This window comes from Leptomonas pyrrhocoris, assembly GCF_001293395.1.
Source record: "Leptomonas pyrrhocoris isolate H10 chromosome Unknown, whole genome shotgun sequence".
Lineage (NCBI taxonomy): Eukaryota > Euglenozoa > Kinetoplastea > Trypanosomatida > Trypanosomatidae > Leptomonas > Leptomonas pyrrhocoris.
The window spans coordinates 383,105-401,991 of record NW_015438367.1 but is presented as its reverse complement, the minus strand read 5'-3'; the positions used below and the strand labels follow the sequence as shown (position 1 = coordinate 401,991).

Here is an 18,887-nt window from a genome sequence, read left to right as displayed (position 1 = left end):
AAAATATCAGCGAAAACATCATCATCAGGAAAAAGGGGAGGGGGGGCGACAACGTGAGGAAGAGTGCGCCGCCGTTAGTGGCGTGGTCAAGGAGGACACTGAAGCGATGAAAAGGATGGAGCGTGTAATGCTAACAGAGCATTTGCCTCATACACAGCTGCGCCACCAATGTTGGCGATGTAGCATTCGAGAACGGCAATTTCACTGGAGTTGTTAAACCCAATCGGCCATCTCATAAAATCAGGCAGGTCTTGTGACCACCGTTGCGCCTCCCCAGCAATTTTGACTGGGCAGGTCGCTTCTCGGTAAACATCGCTTTTCACTTCTTTTCCGAGTGCGTCTTTGTTGACTCCTTCCTCTACGAGGAGACGTGAACAGAGAGGGAGAGCGAGAGAGAGAAACGAAAACGGCGCGGCTCTGCGGGTTCTCGCGACGTTGGGTGGCGTCAGTGCGGCGCCAGTCTTTCTCCCACCACTCGCAGACACCGCTCCAGCTCTCCTCTTTTGTGGTTCACCTCAGCATAGTACTGCGCGAGTTCGTCGTCGTCCTCTTGCTGTGCGATATGCAGCTGCTCAAGAGCGCAATCCACATCGCTCGCATTACCGCTGCCGTCTTCCTCGTCTCCGCCGTGCTTCTTTGCGACCGGGCTGGTGTGCAAGGACGTTGCGTTGACACGGATGATGTCCCGCTCCCGCCTGCGCTGCCGCTGTGCCGCGTCGTGCCGGGCGGTGACCTCCTGCACCTCGCTCTCGAGCGCCGCCATGTGCTGAAGAACTTCGCGGCGGGCGTTTTCTAGCCATGCCCGCGAGGACGATGGCGGCAGGACGGTGCTGCTGTCTTCCTCTTCCGCTGCCGTCTCGCTGCCTTTGGAGCTGCGGCCGCCCTGGGAGGTGTTCCCCACCGCGCCGTGCGGCGCTGTCAGTGGGGGACACACGTCGTCCGCCTCTCCCCCCTCTCCCACGTCAGAATTGGCGCGACTGCGTGAGCTGGGCGGAGTGGATGCTGCGAGCGGCGCCATGTGCGGCGACGACCGAGAGCGCGTAAACGGTACTCCTCTTCCTCCTCCTCTTTCTTCAATGTCCGCTTCACCGGAGGACGAGAACTGTGGGGGCTGCTGCCTGCGAAGCTTCTGCGCGGGGTGTGACGCCTGTCTAGGAGGTGATACTCTTCCCTCTTCTCCTTCATTTTCTTCTTCCTCGTAGGAAGAGATTGGTTCGTTGTCGTCATCGTCCGTGTCCACCTCCACGTCGTGTGTTGCGGTGTTGATGAAGGATTCGTCGTGAGAGCTGTGGGGGACGCGCTGCGGTGGCACGACAACGGGCGTGCGCTCCAGCGAGAGCTGCCGCTGCGCGGAAGCCGTATGCGACAGAGGCAGAGGAGAATAGCGAACGCCGCTCCCTTGACTCTCGTCGCCCGTTGCTGCTGCTGCTGCTGCTGCCGTCATTGCGCTCATGTGCGAGTGCACCTCGGTGGACGCGTACCCGGTGGGGTCCTCGCTCATGTAAGAAAAATCCGCCTCTGCGGCGTCGCCAACGGCGGAAGATCGCTGGGCGAAAGGGATGTTTGACACCGGGAAAGACGGAAGTGAAGCGCGACGGACTTCACCCCACGCGTAGCGCCGCCCGTCGCTTCTGGTTGGCGTGGTGCCGGAGACGAGGCTGCGCGCATCGTAGGCGAGCCACACAGAAGGGTCCACCGTCCCCTCCTCCGCCTCCTCTGCCATCGTATTGTCTCGCGCGGCCTTCCTATTCCCGTCTTCGTGGTTACTGCGGCGCAGCGGATCACCGTGACGAACATCGTCCGTCGTACGACGCAACGGCGGGTCTGGTAGGCGCGATATGCGAGGCACCGACGTAGCTGTCTTCGTTGCCTGTGTCATACGCGCCGCCGCCGGCACGCCGATCAAGCATGCTGCTGGTGTCGGCTTCGTCGCACGCGGACGCTCCTCCTTTCGGTGGAGTGCATCGTTTTCGGATAGCGATGCTAAAGACTCTGATGGTGGTGGGCGTGACGGCGTTGTTGGTCGCGCCTGGATTGGTGACCGACCCACTCGCAGTTCCTCCAACTCCCGCTGCAGCACCCTCGCCTTGGCGTCGAGGTGGTCGTTGGCCAGCTGCAGCTGCCACATCTTCTTTGTTGTGTCCTTCAGCTGTTGTTGTAGTCCATCATGGGTGATGGTGGCGTACTGCTGCGCTTCACGACGCTGGTCGTGACAGCGACGGAGCTCACCTTGCTGGCATGCACATTCCTGCTGCAGTTCTTGTACTAGCTTCTCCGTCTCGTGGGATCGTGTCTCCCAGACACTCCTCTCGGCCTCGTGGCGGGCCACCATTTGGGCTAAGGCACGCGCATGCGCTGCCTGCAGATCACGCATCTGGGCCTGCAACAGGGTTTCGGTGCGGCTGCTCTGTTGCTGCAGTTCGAGTAGAAGCGCCTCCTTTTCTGCCGTGAGGCGTAGCACTGCCCCATCGCCTTGCGGCGGTCGTCGCGTGCGTGTTGGCGTGCGGAATCCTGACGAAGTCGGAGGAGGGTTTGCGGATGTGCTGTCCTTTCGCAGCTCTTTGTCACCTCTGTCACGATGGTTGTTTTGTAATTGCAGAGGGGCTGTCGAGGTGACGTAGTCGTAGAGCTTCCCCAGGTGCACCCGCTCCGCAGCTTCCTGCTCCACGAGCAGACGCGTCGTCCACATGTATTCGCCTACGACGCCATCTCGCTCGCGCTGACGCTGCTGCGTAGCCACCTCCTTCATGTACGCCGCCTGCACTCCAAGCGCCTCGGACAGACGTGCTTCTAAGAGACGGTAGTTTCGCTGCAGCTGTGGCACTTCGGCAGAGTGTGTGCGTGTGGAGGGGGCTGAGACGTGGCGCTGAATGGCGTGCAGCTCCGTCAGCGCCGACATGCACCCACTACGGTACCGCTGCACCGCCTCCAGCGTCTGTTTCGGCGTGGGTACGCAGCGGCCGCGCGAGTCTTCCTCTAGAATGGGATGGTGGCTCTTGGAAAAGAAGGCGGTCTCGTTGATGGGTGCGACGTGCATCAGAGTGAGCTCCGTCTCCTGCATTGTTTGCTCCAGGCGCTGACACACGGCGGCAACGCGGTGCCTCCAGAGGGAACCGTCTGAGGGGTGTGACAGGGCAGCGACGCCGCCTTCGCTGTTGCCCACACCGTTGCTGTTTTCGCGTATTTGCAATGGACCGCTGCGCAGCTCCTCTTCTTTTCCTGGTGCAGCGGGAAATGAAGAGACAAGTGCGGTGGAGAGGGTGTCTCTCGTTGCTATGGAGCGAAGCCCTCCGACAGAGTCAGCCGCGGAAACTGACGGTGGTGGTGTAGGTGAGGTGGCATTCTCCATGAGCGTATAAGCCGCAGGTATCGGTTGCGTAACGTGAGGCGTGGAGAGTCGTGTGATGCCGCTTCGCTTGACAGGTGTAGTGAATTTGCGCTGTGCTACACTGCGCTGCGCCGTCACCTTTGACGTGGACAGCGGCGAAGGAGTTGACTGCATTGATGAAAGGAGAGCGCGATTAAGGGCAGGCAAGAAGAACGCGCTGAGTAATTCACGCACACGCACGTCTATGAAAGAGGGGGGGGGGATCTAGACAATGAGCAATAGTAAAAGTCACACGTTCGCCATTCCGTGCCTTCGATGGTGCGGACCGAGCAGATGAAGGAGAATGGGGATGGAAGACACAAGTAAGATGCTGCAGAGGTGGCAGTATGAACACGAGGAAGAGAGAGAGGACAGGACATCTTTCTTCACATGGGACAGCCCCAGCAAACAACCAACGTAGTTCAATCGATGGCACTCAGGTATCGGCAAAGGAAGTCCGTGTTAGAGTCTCCCCTTCTTTTCTCTTAAAGAGCGCATTCCATCGCACCGATTCGTGGCAGCTGCCGAGCGTTCGCTTCTGACGCAAAGCGGCTCCTGTCGTGTGAATTATCAAGAGCAGGTCTGCGGAACGGCAAACATCCCATTTAAGAGTCGAAAACCAGGAAAGAAAAAAATAGAAACGAAACAGTCTAACAAGTAGTAATTATACAGCGCCCCGGTAAGCGGAGCTGAAGTACTTTATGGAGGTGAAAAACAAAAACAACAACACCGACAAGAACACGAACAAGAGTGATCACACACACACATATATATATATACACCAAGAAGCGTTGGAGTGCAACAGAGCAGAGACTCTTGTGCCTCCCGAAAAGAAAATGTGAAGATGCTGCGAAATACACAGCGTAAAAACAACATCAACGACAAACCGACAACAGAAATACACACAGCCATGAGAAAGGTAGATGATGAACGAACAAACAAAGAAACAAACGCACTCCTCCTCACACCTCCCGTTCTCTGCATCTTTCGCCTTCGTATATATATATATTTTTCCCCTCTCCCGCACATACACGACAATGAAAGCGGGAGAACGAGGCTGAAAGATAAAAAGAGAAGAGAGTTCTACGAAAAGAAGTACGGCGATTTCAGCACTAAGTTGAGATCCAGATCCCCTCGCTTTGGTGGTTCTGGCAGCTTCACGCCGTGCCGACGCAGATCCATGAAGTACGTCTCCTCCCATTGCTCCTTCAGCTCCCACAAAGGGTCGTACTTGGAGTACAAGTTCACGAACTGCTCCCGCAACACCTGCGACAACTTCGGCAGATCGCAGGCGTAGGTCCAGTATGAATCGTGCACGGCCATCATGGAGAGCCCTTGGTGCTGCATTTCAAGCGCCGTCATGGCCAGGTGGGTGGCATCGAGAGAGTGGATGAGATTGGGCGCTATTGCCGTCAGCTGCTTGCGGCTCGCCGGTGCAATCGAGTCCCCGGGAATCCGCGCGTAGCCGCTCGTGGTGAAGAGAGAACACTCGTTGCGCACCTTGTATGGCTGGCGGACCACGAGGCCAAGCGGCGTGGTCCAGCACAGCGCGTTGCGCAGCTCGGGCGGCTGCACCTTCCAAATAAGCTGCACCACCTCGCTGATCCAGCGACGGCAGTTCTGCGTCTCGCGAAACGTGACACCGAGCGATTCGAGCACCTTGTCGCGCAGGTAGGCCGCCATCTCCTTCATGTCCGTGTGCGTCCACAGGCCGTGGCTCTTGTTCTGCTTCTGCAGCTCGTCGAAGATCTGCTCCGACATGCCGAAGGCGGTCACGCCGTACACCTGCGTCATGATCGGCCGCTTAATCGTCTTTCGCTTGATGTGGTCCTTGTCCTGGCCCTTGCCGGTGCCGAGGCAGCGCTGCGCTACCTGGTGGTCCCGCGCGGCGTCCGCGACAATCGACTTGAGCATTTCCTTTAAAATACCGGTGTAGGCGTCGGCCGGGCGCTCACTCGGGACGAGGTTGACCAGCGCGGCACCGAAGGCGTCGCGGCCAATCGCTGAGTAGTGCTGCAAACCGTTGTAGCTGCCATCCACAGCGACCGGCAGACGGGAGAGGAACTTCTCGGGCCCCTGCGAACACTTCATCGCGTTCGCCACCTCCTTACACGCCATCAGGCACTGCAGCGGCTCGCTCGCTTCCTGCCACCACCGGTCGCCCTGCAGCGGACTTTCCGCGCTCTGCACGACGTCCTCCATGTGCTCATCCACGTAGTGCACCCGCTCGTCGAAGGAGAGCTTACTCATGCCCATCTTGTTGGCGAGGTGAACCTTGAGCCAGTACAGGCCGACGCTGCCGAGCGGCTTCGGCTCCGCGTACTCTAGCAACCCCCGAAACGGGTCGGAGCCGGTGTGATTCAGCCGGCCGGGCAGGGGGTACATGCGACCCCGAAAATCCATGCTGTTAGGGAAGTAAATGTGCGAGAACTGCAGAATCGACCGCGCCTGGCGCAGCGCCTGTAAGTAGTGGGTGCGGCTGCTGCGCAGCTCGCTGAGCTCTTTCCAATCCATGTTCATCTGGAGCTGCATCTGGCGACGCTGCTGGATGTTGAAGACTGTGTCGCTGCTTCCGCTGCTGTCGGCATCGCCATCGTCTAGTTCGTGCTCCGCCCCGTCGAAGCCCGAGCTGCGCCGCCGATCGGACGGGTAGCGAATGCTGCCGTCGCTCATGGAGTAGTAATGCAGCGGGTAGAAGCCGGGACGGATTTTGCCGAAGCCAAAGCCCTCCCGCACGATGGCCTCCTGAACGTGCAGCATGTACTTGTTGATGCGCCACGGCACACGCGAGATGGCGTCGAGGGCCTTCATCATCGGCGCCTGCGAGATGATCATCGCCTGATTTGTCGACCCCTTCACCGCGACGGAGGGCAGCACGTTGTAGACGGACTTCTCCCGTGTGTCGGACTCATTCAGCCACGAGTTGTAGGAGAGCTGAGGCGGGAAGGCGATGCGGAGGTCGCGCACGCTGAGCGCCTTCGTCTCCGTCAGCCCCACCACATCCAACATCGCCGGGCCGGCGACGCTGGCGAAACGCTCCAGCACTGGACGCCTGCTGCCATCACCGCGGAGGGAAAGATACAGCAGCTGCACGACGAGGAAGCCGACCGCTTTGGTGGAGAGAGGAGTTATGTTGTACTCCGCCTCAAAATAGGTGAGCGTCTTCTCCATTTTGATGCCAGATTTGGTGCGAATCGTCATGCGATCGCTCCCATTGAGTTTCTTGAACACACGCTGGAAGCGCAGGTGGAAGTGAACATCCTCAGTGATGCGGACGAGAAGGGAGAAGAGACCGTGGGAGCGGGTGCAGTGGGAGGCGGTCTCGCAGACGCTCTTCAAGATGACGGCGACCCGCTCGTCATGGAGAGCGGACCGCTCTTCCTGAAGATCCTGAAAGGCACCCTGCATCTGCGAGAGCACCATCTGGAAGAATTCGCCCTGCACCGTTTTGGCCTGCCCCACACTGCCGGCCTGCACGTAGGAGAGCAGATCTGCCAGTGCACCGTCCACGTTTTCTTCGTTGGTCAGGTGCTCCGTCAGCGCCGCCTTCAACGACAGCCGAATCCACTGCGGTACGTCGACAGGACGGGCAGCGTCGCCGTACACGCGCTGCAGCACGTAGTAGTCCACGACGCCGGCCAGGATGCAGTCGAAGAAGTAGCGCGGCACGTCCTCGAAGCGCGGCAGGTCGGTGCGGACGATGGTCTCCCAATTGCAGAAGAGCCGGGCGAGGTCGTGCACCCAGTCCGGGGCGGCGCTGGTGCTCCACCGCGTGTGCGACTCCTCACTGAAGGCCCGCGCCGTGGCGACGATAGCCTGCGGGTAGTGGTACGAATACCGCGCCTTCTTCCCTGGCTCCAGCGAGGCGTTCTCCAACTCGATCGCGCGCACCGCCGGGTCTAGCAGTTCCATCAAGCGCTGCAGAGTCGCGATGTCGTCCATTTCTTGTATGGTGGGCTGGAAGAGTTCCAGCTGCGTCAGGCAGTTGTTGACGTTCTCGCGGCTCACGAGCGTTTCACTGGAGCCGAACCGTACGTACGAGACGAGAAAGCTGGCAAACGGGCTCACGAGCTCGGCAACGGGCATCGACCGCACTAGTTCGTCTGCCTCCGCACGGTAATTGCGAAAGACGCCGCCCACCGCCACCACCGAGAGGTACTCCTGCTCTTCCTGAAAAAGGCGGGTCAGCTTGCGCAGCACCCGCGACGCCTCGGCGACGTTGTTCCGCACCATGAACGTCTTCTTCGAGTTCGCCATCATCTGAAAGGCGAGGTGCCGCTCACACGCCATTTCCACGTGCGAGGCCTCGAGGGACTTGTTCGTCCACGTGGATCGCACACCGCTCGTGCGCACCGTGTCATCGAAGACGTCGCCCAAGACCTGGCGGGTGAGAGAGAGGTCCTTGTTTTCGCCGTGCGCCTCCTTGTGCGCCCGCTCCACCAGCTGCAACACCATCTCCGCTTTACTCCCCGCGCGGCCGCCGCGGGTGCGGGTAAACAACTCCAGCACGTCTGTCTTGCAGTGGAAGAGATCGTCGCAGAGCAGGTCGACGGCGGCGAGAACGGCTTCGTTGATGGGACTCTGGTTGGCGGCTGCCTCTGATGCACCAAGGCGGCCAATGACAGAAGCGGAAGAGGAAGCAGCCGCGCCGCCGTCGCGGGACAGTGCATCGTCGTCCACGCTGGGAACGTGGAAGGGGTCGTCCATGAGGGTATCGTCTATTTGCGCGGCGCTTCCTGCTCCCGCGTACTCCTCGTTATTATTCTGGAGGGGAGTCGAAGAAAAAGAGGGAGAGGGCGAGGAAGGGCTTGGTGCTGCGGGGGCGCCGTCGACGTCGTTCTCGTCCGCTTCTGCAGGTACGTCATCCGACGCCGCGTCGTGCTTTTCTTCATCCAACACAAACAACTCGGCGACCGAGTCGGAGAAGGCGATCCCGTCGTTGCCCCCACTCGCCGCGGTACTACGCCACGGGTGCTCGAGGTCGACGGCGGCGTCCTCGCTTTCCTTCGTCCGTTGGGCGGCTCCCATCCGCATCCTGGCTTTGTAGCCTCTCGCTGCCTCAACGCCTGGCCGCAGGCTAACCGGCTTCATTACCTTCTGCAATGCACCGACGAGGTCAAAAGCAGCGTCGTGCGTCTTGCCAGTCGCGGCTTCGACGTCCGTTGCGGTTGTTCTTCGTCCCGTGGCCGACTTGGCGGACACCTTCCTCGCCGAGGCTCTGGGTGTTCTCACCGTCTTCGTTGTGGTGGTTTTGCTAGATGGGGAAGAAGAAGATGTTGCGGAAGGTGGCAGCGCGTCCGCGTCATCGCCATCAACGCCATGCGTGCCGTCCTCGGCGCTGTGTTTTCGTGATAAACCCTTCGCTGTGGCGGCTGCGTTGGTCTCTATGCTCGGCGCCGTCTGCCACCGCGCAGTGGTTAGAAGGCATGCATTTCGGTGAGCAAGTACGTTGCACGTGCTACTGACGATCCGCACAGCTGAGGAGCTGAAGGCAAGTGTGCAGGAGGTGACACCGGCGGTCGATGCGGCGCTGTGCGGCGGCCTTTCCGGATGGGGAGTTGGTCGCGAAAGCGGCAAGAAGTCTGGGCAGTCTCCGCTGAGCACGCTACAAAGCGCTGGCTGGAGCGCTCTTTGCAGGGTACTGCGGCGCATCCGTAGAGAAGATCAGTAGCTTCGCAGCGCCAATTGACAAACGGAAAGGGACAACAAAGAAGATATCAAGTATATATATATATATATATATATATATATATATATATGTTCACCTGACATGCGATTTGAACTGCAAAACGAATAGGAAGACGATGTCGTTGAGACCTACCTTTTTTCTTCTCTCCAGCGGATGAGCGCTCTGCGTCAGGGACTGCAGTGGCTGTAGAAGGTTAATTTACGTGGGTGAGAGAGTCTTCTGCGACACAAGGCAAAGAGCCCAATTGTCTATATGGAGTTTGGACGCGGTGATGAAAACTGACGTCGCGTCCGCAACCCTTACAACCACCACAAACGAAATCTCGGTATGGTGCTTTTCCTTACTATCTGTTAGACACACACACGCACACACACGTCGGAATGATGAAAGAAAAAGGATCGGAGCTACAATCCGTTCCTCAGATACTTAAATGAAAGTTCACACGAGTGCAGCCCCAACGAAGAAGGAATGAGAAAAACCACGACAGGAGGTTAAAAGGCATGGCTATGAGTGCGACACGTTCTGGCTGACGATCGCGCGGGGGCGCTCATATAGTGCATACGGTCTCGGTTTTGATACACACTCATTAAATAGAGCGATAACCAGAAGAAACGCCATCGTATTGTTCCCTAGTTGCGCCAGCAAGAATGAATTGCCGTGTCAATCCCCCACTGCGATTTGTGTTGTTGGCATGTTAAACGCTCGAATTCTTCCGTTTCTTTTTTCTACTTTCACGCTTGCGCAAATCACAGCAGTTCATTTAAGAAAAGACAACGAATAAAACGGGAGAGGAACTTTTATTCCCCGTTTATAGCGACAGCGCCACACGTGTGCACCGTCACGGTGGCGTTGCTCTCTTCACCGGCCCTCGTCGTCGACGTTGTACAGTGCCACACAAATCGTACAGCTTATGTGCATGGCGCGAGTTCTCAGGTATAAGCGACTTCTGCTGTGCTCTTCCACACTCAACCGCTCACAGGATCTTTTGCAAGATGAACACGCTCATTTATGACTTTTCACCTCGCGCTTCGGCGGCGGACGCGTCAGCAACGCCGCTAGCTGCGGGTAGGCAATCTTGCCATTCTTATCCGGCCGCGCACCTTCCAGCAGCTGCGTCGCCTGCTCCTCCCCCAGCACCCGCCGCGCTGTGGAGCGCAGATCGTCCAGCTTCACTTTGCCCGATTTATCCTTGTCAAACTCAGCGCACAGACGACCCAGCAATGCGAACAGCTTCGCCCGGAGGGCAATGACCGAGGCGTCCTTTTCCAATTCTCCCCAGGCAGGGCACGCCGCGAGCGCCGGGAACATCGCCGTGACATCGTCGAAGTACACCGCCAACACCTCCTCATCTTCCAAATTTGGCGGCGCACGCAGATCCCCCAGCATGGCGTGTACGAAGCGTAGAAGGGCCTCACGCTGCTCCTGCGACTGCGCATCGTCGTTCACGACGTACAGGTTCACGCTCTCAAACACGCGGTAGAGGGCCTCAGGGAGAACGGTGTGCAGAACCACGAGGAGGCAGCGCTGCACGTCCCGGCACTCCTGCGCGGCCGGGAGGCAGAGGGCGGCGTAGACGAGGTCAAACTGCTCCGCCAGCGTACGGCGGTGGTCGTGCAGCATGACGTCGACCAAGGTCCAGATGCTGTCCCGGGCAGTCTCATCTAACTTGTCCGACGGGGGCGCGCCAGCTGCGCTGCCGCCGCACATCTCCAACAAGTCTAAGCAGGCGCCCAGCAAAAGTTCATTTTGCTTGTCGGCGTCGCGGTGGGCCTCCGTGACGATCTTGGCGTGCTGGTCCGCGTTGCGCTGCTCTGCTGGGTCGAGCGCGGGCGGATCGTTTTTGGTGAAGGACGCGAAGGGGTTCCAGAAGTGGCGGCGAGCGTGGGAGAGGGGGTAGCTGAGCGAGGCGGAGGAGGTTGCTGCACACCGCATGGAGACGCGCGACGTCGAATACGAGAAGGCTCTCATCCGAGCGCCTATGGCAGACTCGGTGGCAACGCTGCGTGCGCCAACGCGGCGGAGAAGGTTAACATGCATCATTTGCTCACGAAGACTTCGCCGATGACATCAAAGTGAGAGGAGCACAAACGGTAGAAAAGAGAACGGAGAGGAGAAGAGATTTGCTAAAGCAATACTCTACGTGGTCATCTGTACAGCAAAGTCACTACGGAGTGCGGCGTAAACCCACGCGACCACGCCTTGCAGAGCGCTGATCTGTGTTCACAGCAGAAAAAATGAATTTGAAATTCGTTTGCCTTCTTGTTGTTTTATCTCTCGAGTGATGCTGGACAGACCAGAGATCCATTGAGAGAGGGAGCGACAGACGAGAGCAGCGAGCCAGAGCAATGAGTACAACAACAGCGAAAAAAAAAGAAGTACGTATATATGTTTCTGTCTTCTCATTCAGGCAGGACCTTTTAGAACGAGAGGGGGGTAATAGACGGGCGGAAGCACACTGCCGTGAATCTGGCGGCGGGGGCTGTGCGGGGGCGTCGACGGTGCGGCGCACGGCGGCTGAGCTGCTGAGGCTGGACCGGATACCGATACGACGGCAAGGGCTGTTAGAGTTGCTGCGGCATTCCCTGTTGTTGCGTGTGTGTCTTTCGGACCAGAAGGAGCAGAAGAGGTCGTTGTCGCCTCCTTCGCAGAGAGAGACGCAGGAGAAGCGCCATCGTGAGCGCGTTCTGCCGTGTGACAGCAGGATCCGGTGAGAGACGGGATCGAAGAGGGCGGTGGGTCCACGTCGTGCGGCTGACAGCAGAATCCAGGCTGTGGTGAAGTGGTAGAAGGGTGGCACCAACGGCAACACAAGTTGTGCAGGCGCATGTCGCTCGCAATTCGATGCGAGTGAACGCCAAGAGGGCGCGACGGCGAGGGAGCGGGGTGCGTCTTGAGCAACGCATCGTGCAGCACGATCTGATCTTGCGCCCGCGCGGCCTGCAAGCGCTGCCGAAGACGACTTTCTTCCGTAGGCGATGGAAGAGTGTACCAGGGCGACACAGGCAAATCCGCGTGTTGTTGTGCCGGTGCTTTCTTCTCTTTTCCCTTGTCGTCTGTGGAGTGCTGCTTGGAGAGGTGTCGCTTCCTCTGTTCCGACGTCTCACGGCGACGACTGTGTGCTCGGTCGGCCACCACCGCTGCTCGCAGTTTCCGCAGCTGCTTCTCTAGCAGCTCGACACCGCTGGCGAGGGTGACGTTGTCCTCCGCCAGCAACCGCCGGTCCTTCTCCGTTTCTGCGCAGCTGGACAGCAGCTCACGCTGACTTTGCAGCGCCGTCGCCAGCGCTGCATTCAGTCGCACAATTTCACTCCGCTGCTCCAGCTCGACCGTGGTGGATGCAAGCACAGCAGGGGGAGCAGGTGAAGGTGCACTCTTTGGCGGTTCACCCTGTGGCTGGGACGTCCGCGTGGCCACCTGTGACTCCAGCTCCTCGATGCGACGCTGCAGGGAAGTGTTGACGCGCATTAAACTCACGTAGCCCTTCAGCTCTGACGCCAGCGCCGCTGCATCACCGCCGTCGACGCTGGCTTTCACGTAAGGCCGACGCGCGCTCTCGCCCACCGCGTCGGCCGCGAAAGGGCTCGACACTCTGTGTGTGCCTTCGTGGGGTGTAACGGAGGCCTCTTCCACGCCTAGCTGTTCCCGCAGCAGCTTTACCTCCTCCTGAAGGTAGTGCGCTTCCTTTTGCTCTCGTGTGAGGGCGTCTTGCGTGGTCTCGACGTCGTGCTCGGCCTTGGCTCGAGCCATGCGCTCGCGCTGAATGTTCAGACTCATTTCTTTTTCTCTTCCCCGCACCTGTGCGAGCTCCGCGCCGACTTCACCCAGGCGCTGCTTGAGTTGGTTGACCTGACCACGCAGCACCTCCAACGTCGTCTCCTGCTCTGTCGAGCGGCGCAGCTGTCGCGCCAAATGCTCACGATCCTGCTGCGCCTTCACAAGCTCTCCTTGCGCCGTTCGCAGCTGCGTCTGCAGCACCTGCACTTCACTGCGGTGCTGGCGGGTGTCGTCCTGACGCTGCTGGCGGAGCTGATCCTCGTGAAAGGATGCGTTTTCCTGTGCCCGGTCCAGTCGACGCTGCAGACGCTGTATTTCCTCTGCGTGCAGCTGCAACTGCTCTTGATGCTGTCGCCGGAGCACCTCGAGCTCTAAACCGTGTTCTGCACGTTGCTGCGCGGCGACTTCGAGACAAGTTGGGTCGTTCATAGTGCCTTCTGCTGCTGTTGCAGGACTTGCCAAATCAGAGGTCGTGGCAGCTGCGGTGTCGATGCCTCGGCTGACGAGTTGTCGCTGCAGTTGTGAGAGACGCTTGTTTAGGTGGTCATTCTCGTCCTCTGCGGCTTGCCACTTTGAGCGATAAAGCTGCAGCTGGTCTCTCAAATATCGACCCGAAGAGGAGGGGGGAGACAACGAAGCGCCCTCTTCTCCCTGCGCTGCATCAACGTCTGCCGCGAACGCGCCGGCGCCTCCTTCATCTCTTGCACCGGTGTGCTCGTAGAGAAGCTCTGCGGTGGTCAGACGGCTCTGCAGACTGTCCTTTTCCTTCATCAGTTGCTGCATCTGACTTCGACATGTTTCGAGTTCTTTTTCGAGTGCCCCCTTTTTTTCTTCTAGAGAGGTCACCTCATGTTGTAGCTGGTCGCGCTGCTGCTTTGCCTGTAGCAGTTCTGCCTGGGCGTCTGACACTGCCGTGCGGAGACCTTGTTGGTCGTGCTGCAGCGCAGCGAGCTCCATCTGCGCCTCGTTCAGCGACGTGTCGCGCCGCGCGAGGTTGGCGCGCAGATCGCGAATGAGCTCCTGCAGGTCGACGCCGTCCTCGCCGGCAGATGCGTTAGACAGTTTCTTCGTTCCCATGGCTTTGGCGTAAAGGGCGAGAGGGGTGTGCGTCTTTCGGGACGGGTTTGACCACAGTGCAGTTGCCGAACGCGCCAACGCGGAACTAGAGGAGATATTTCTCGTGCTGTATGGATGCTCCAGCGAGAACGCGTCCTTCTCTTCGGTCTCTTCCTTCGTGCTATTGGCGCCTTCAACGGCGGCATCCGCGGACACTGCAGCGCGCTGCTCCACCGCCTCCTCCTTCTCAATAGTCGTGGCAACCCCCAACACGGGTGCATCGTACGCGTCTCGCTGACGCTGCCGTGCGCTATCACTCCTGTTCCTGTAAGTGAGGCTGGTCTGCCGGCTGGATCGCAACGACGATGATGTTGGCCGCTGAGTACCTTCATCTGCTTCTCTATAGGCTTGCTCGACTTTTTCGTGCAGTTCTGCCACCTCCCGCGCACGGGAGATCAGTTCGCGCTCGAGACGGACGTTGTCCTCGTGCAGCAGCGCCAGCGTCCGTCGCGACGCTACGAAGTCCCTGCGCAGAAAGTCCAGCTCCTCATGCAGGGAGGCAAACTTGCGCTGATGCAGTTCTCGGTACATGTCAAGGGAAAAGTCACGCGCGACACGGGCCGTCTCTGCCTCGGCGGTCGCTAAGGTGCTGTGCAGACGACGACGCCAGCCTTCCGCCGACGCCGCACGCCGTGTTGGCCGCTGACGACGATGCTGAGAGGAGCGTGTGACGTCCGAGGCGTTCACATGTCGTACGTGCTGTGCCAAGGCAGGCTGTGGGGGCGATGACGTGCCTCTAGAAGAAGAAGAGAAGCGTGGGGATCGGCTGCGGAGTCGATACTGACTGTCGCCTCTTGCGGCGCCGTGTCGACATGCTGTGCTGGCGACGCTGGGGGGTGCGACGACGTCATCGAGCGTGGTCGCCTCCTCGATCGGTGGGGACGACCCTTGAGACAGCCCTGACGAGGAGCCGGACATACGGTGGGGAGTGTGTGTGCTTGAGCAGCTATTTTTTTCCTTTTCTATTCTATTGATCTCGCTCTTCGCCGCCGTCTATCTCAAGTCCGGAGTGCGGGAATCTATTTCTAGCTGTAATGCAAAAAACAAGGGAAACGAAAACAATGCTGTGTGTTGCACCGTGAACTCCGCGGACCGGGGAGCACGGCGGGGCAGCGTTCGAGATGCAGAGGTGTGCTCACCTAAGTCCCGTTGTCTTTACAGGCCACCGGCTGGTGATGCGAAAACACCGTAAAGTCTCCCTCAAAAAGTAAGAAAGAGAGAAGGTACGGCAGAAAACAAAGGAGAACAGCATAGGCAGGGGGAAGTTGCTCGCAGGTGCACATCGACAGGTGTGGCAAAGCAACTCGACAGAATGAAGGAAGGAGATTTGCTTTCGAGGAGGCACCGTCACCCGTAGAAACGCGCCGCCTCCTGCGCTGCTCACCTCCGTGAACAACGACGACTCCCTTCGTTGCTCTGCTGCGGTTTGCGCGTTGGGAATCCATTGCTGCTGCTGCTGCTGCTGCTGCTCTCAGTTGGGCTCTCTTATGATTGGCGTGTGTGCGTGTCTATGCGTGTGTGTATGCTGAGGAACAGCGCAGACAAAGGCACTAAAAAAAACCCAAGAGGAGGAGGAGGAAGGAAACACAAATGCTACTTCTACAGAGGCGTACAAGTACAATGAAAGAAAGAGAGGAAGAAACGACCCTTCACGAACGGGAGAGCGGGTGGCACTTCCTCCCTTCTCCACAGCGCACACAGGCTAAACGGTAGCCAAGCACCGCCTTTTCACATCATCTCCATCTCGGGTGGCACCTCCACCACCAGCGGGAAGCCCAGCCGCTTCATTTGATCCCGCTGCTGCGCTAAACTGCAAGCAGCGCACGGGCAGAGACAACACACAGCCGCCAGGCACGCCGCCACACTCGACGCGAGCTGCGACCAGCAGGAGAGTGCCGGAGGATACCCCGCCGGCTTCGCTGTTGACCGGACGCGAGAGGTGTGTTCCTGCTGCTGCGACACCGAGTAGTGCTGTGAGACGACGGAGGCCGCTTCACACGTGCAGCATGTTAAGCAGCACGAGTAGCAGCACGCGGCCCCACCGTCGATGCCCGGGTCGGAAGCTAAGTTGTAGTGCTGGCGAATGAGCAGTCGATTCGCCCACAAGGCGCACGGCATACAGCAGGCCAGCTCGCAGCACAGACAACACAGAGGAAAGGCCAGACAGTGCGCGGTGGGGTGCGTGCAGGACAGACAGCACCCACGACCGCAGTCCCACACACACGTGTGGTTCTCGCACGTTACGCAGTCGCAGCAGCCGTAGTCGCCGGTGAAGTCCGCAGTCTTGTTCGACAGGGCATGTTTCACGCGACTAACAGGAATGTTGCGATAACAGCCCTCCAAAGGCAATCCCGTGCGTGGGTTCACGAGAGAGGCAGGCGACGCGATGCCCGTCGCGGAGCGAAAGGCAGCGACACGCGCGGCCGGCTGAGAGGCGGAGGGGCGCCGTCCCTGTGCGTCACAGAGGTCCTTCTCACCGCCCTCGTTCGCGCTCTCCCGTGACACCTCGACGGCATCTCCCCAGAATTGAGGTCGCTGAGAGGCACGCGCCGGAGCACCCAGATAGTCCGTTCTCACCGTGTAGTACAGCTCCGGCCGCAGCGCCGCCGGCGGCACGCAGCACGGAAAGGCGCCTGCGCAGCAAATATAGCGGCTTTCGATTTCGTGGAAGAGCAGCCGCTGACGCTCGCGGAACAGCACGCAGGGCATGGCACAGCAGCAACACACTCCCGCCATGGCAACTTCGCACTGCCAGCTGCAGGCATCGCAGCCGGGTGTGGCCCAGGGGATGCCGGCGTCCTCCTCCGCTGACGAAGCACGACCTTGTCGCCACGGGTCCTTTGGCTTTTTTACGGTGGCGGCGGCGAGACTCCGCGGCATAAACTCTAACGTCAGGTACGGCGATTTGGGAATCAACACCGGCCCCTGCTGGGAAGGGGCGGCGTGTGCTTTGAGGGACACGCCGCCTGGCTGCTGTTGCTGTTGCTGCCGCCCTGCAGTGGCGACGTCGTTCGAGTCTTCTGTGCCCTCTGGATCGCTGTAGAGGTTCACCTCCTCTTCGTGGTTTTTCGCAGGGGAGCGACGGGGCTGCACCCGCGATGCGGCCGCTGTGGCGGCTGGCCGTGGTGTGCGTCTGCTGCGGCTACCATTGTCCTCCCCTTCCTCTTCTTCCTCTCCCTCCCGCTCAGCGTTGTCCGGCAACGACAAGCGGAGGCGGCTGCCACACGCAGGACAGTGTGGCCGCGGCACGGACTCGTACGTTGATGTCTCCTGCAGGTACGCCTCCATCTCCTCTGGAAGGGGGTAGCCGCACTGATCGCAGTACAGCGGCGGGGCCGGCGGCGGTGGAGGCGGCTGCGAGGTCGGAGAACGCCCCCGACGCCCCTTGCGAGAAGGTGAGGGTTTTGCGTGTGCGGCGCTGGAGTGGGCGTGTGTTGTGCTGTAGCGTCGCTTCAGCACGCGGTCGTCGTCTTCTCCGTCTTCGTGATCGCTGCCCGTCGTGACCTTCGAGCGCCTTGGGTTGGCGCCATCACGCCGCCGGTGTGGTGCGGACTCGGCAGAAGAGGCGGAATGCGAGGAGCTGTTGCGGGACTCCGATGAAGGCGGAGGTGCATGCTGACGTGACGGATGTCGCGGTCTCCGCGCTGGACGATCGTTTTCCTCTTCCTCGTCACTCGCCGTGCCCTCGTCTTCCGCTGCGTCAGCTGCTCGGCGGCCAGCAGGTGAGTAGGACGGCGCTGCAGTCAACGGTCTGCCTTTGCGTGGTGACGCACGCGGCCGCGACGTGACGAGCCCGTCTTCACGGCGGCGCTGCCGTTGTTCATTTCGAATAGGCCCGTCACGCCGCTCTGACTCCTGTTCGTCATACACCGCTGCATCACGCGGCAGGCTCAGGTACTTTTCCGCGGACTGGTGCCCTCGTCGTCGGCCTGCCGTACTTCGCCCCTTTCGTCCACTCTCCGTGTCTCTTCGTTGGCCTCGATGAGTGGGGCGGTCATCCACGTCATCGTCGAACACAGGCTCATCGGCTACTGCGTTGCCATTGCCCACACCGGCCTCCATTTCTCGGCCTTTTTTTCCACCGACATCATCGTCGTCACGGTACGAGTGATAGGTGGGACTGTTAGGGATGGGCGAGGAGGCGGGGGACAACACCTCACGCGGCATGCGGAAGGGCCGCTTGGCCGAGTTGTCGTTGCCTTGCATTTGCGGAGGCGACCGCCGATCTTGCACCGGCGACGACGCGGCGGAGGACGGTTGCTGTAGCTGCGAGTGCTCGGATGGGCCAAAAACACTGTCTTGATAGAAAGGCATATCCTAGGAGAAAGCTGACGTTTCTATTTTAAGGCATAGAAAGCGACAATCAGAAAAAACAACAAAAAAGGCGTCTAGGTTGTATCATAAGTAAACAGTGTATATATATATGTATATATACACGGAGAGCGGCAAACGTGCCGGCTGCGAAGTTCCTTTCTCTTTCACCGGTCCTTTTACGGGAAGAGAGACTGCGTAAGTAGATGCAAAAAGGCGAAGCAGAGGAAGAACAATGGAAAGAAGTACGTGCAACCGCGCAGCTGGAAAAGTACGCGCCCGCGGCATTGTGTAGTTCTACCACTAAAGCATTCACATCGCCATGCATGATGAGCGGACGAAGGTCCCATCGAGGTAAAACGACTACAGCTGAACAACACTGAAGAAAAAGGTAAAAAGAGCAGACCACACCCGTGAGCACGCATTCATGTCAGCGCACGAATCACATAGTTCTCTTTTTCGTTCTTTTCCATACCTTTTAAAAGCTGCTTTTCACTCTGGAAATTGTTCCACTGCCACGTGGATGTACATCTAAGAATGCATACGAGCATGCGCAACGCACGTCGCGGAGAGAAGGACAAAGTTGGTGGTTTACATCAAGAAGAAAACGAAGCGAGGTACAAAGGAGAA

General features: G+C 59.2%; 5 protein-coding genes across 6 annotated transcripts; all 5 read right to left on the bottom strand.

Annotated features, from left to right (window-relative positions):
• Window positions 1-445: 445 nt before the first annotated feature.
• On the bottom strand, window positions 446-3,640 carry ABB37_05665 (hypothetical protein; the record flags this gene model as incomplete). 2 transcript variants are annotated; one of them, XM_015803775.1, is made up of 1 exon in its annotated part: window positions 446-3,640. In XM_015803775.1, exon 1 carries the CDS (start codon window positions 3,035-3,037, stop codon window positions 446-448), a length of 2,592 nt encoding a protein of 863 aa, XP_015657600.1. In that variant the 5' UTR covers window positions 3,038-3,640. The 2 variants fall into 2 exon arrangements, with proteins under 2 accessions (XP_015657600.1, XP_015657601.1); XM_015803776.1 differs by having other exon boundaries at window positions 446-3,572.
• Window positions 3,641-4,450: 810 nt separating this feature from the next.
• On the bottom strand, window positions 4,451-9,483 carry ABB37_05664 (putative mitochondrial mitochondrial DNA-directed RNA polymerase; the record flags this gene model as incomplete). Its single annotated transcript, XM_015803774.1, has 1 exon — window positions 4,451-9,483. Exon 1 carries the CDS (start codon window positions 8,399-8,401, stop codon window positions 4,451-4,453), a length of 3,951 nt encoding a protein of 1,316 aa, XP_015657599.1. The 5' UTR covers window positions 8,402-9,483.
• Window positions 9,484-10,058: 575 nt separating this feature from the next.
• ABB37_05663 (putative mitochondrial hypothetical protein) lies at window positions 10,059-11,111 on the bottom strand (the record flags this gene model as incomplete). Its single annotated transcript, XM_015803773.1, has 1 exon — window positions 10,059-11,111. The coding sequence occupies exon 1, from the start codon at window positions 10,986-10,988 to the stop codon at window positions 10,059-10,061; it is 930 nt and encodes a 309-aa protein (XP_015657598.1). The 5' UTR covers window positions 10,989-11,111.
• A 348-nt stretch (window positions 11,112-11,459) lies between these two features.
• Window positions 11,460-14,477, bottom strand: ABB37_05662 (actin-interacting protein-like protein; the record flags this gene model as incomplete). Its single annotated transcript, XM_015803772.1, has 1 exon — window positions 11,460-14,477. The coding sequence occupies one exon, from the start codon at window positions 14,475-14,477 to the stop codon at window positions 11,460-11,462; it is 3,018 nt and encodes a 1,005-aa protein (XP_015657597.1).
• Window positions 14,478-15,674: 1,197 nt separating this feature from the next.
• On the bottom strand, window positions 15,675-18,453 carry ABB37_05661 (hypothetical protein; the record flags this gene model as incomplete). Its single annotated transcript, XM_015803771.1, has 1 exon — window positions 15,675-18,453. The coding sequence occupies exon 1, from the start codon at window positions 18,258-18,260 to the stop codon at window positions 15,675-15,677; it is 2,586 nt and encodes an 861-aa protein (XP_015657596.1). The 5' UTR covers window positions 18,261-18,453.
• Window positions 18,454-18,887: the final 434 nt, after the last annotated feature.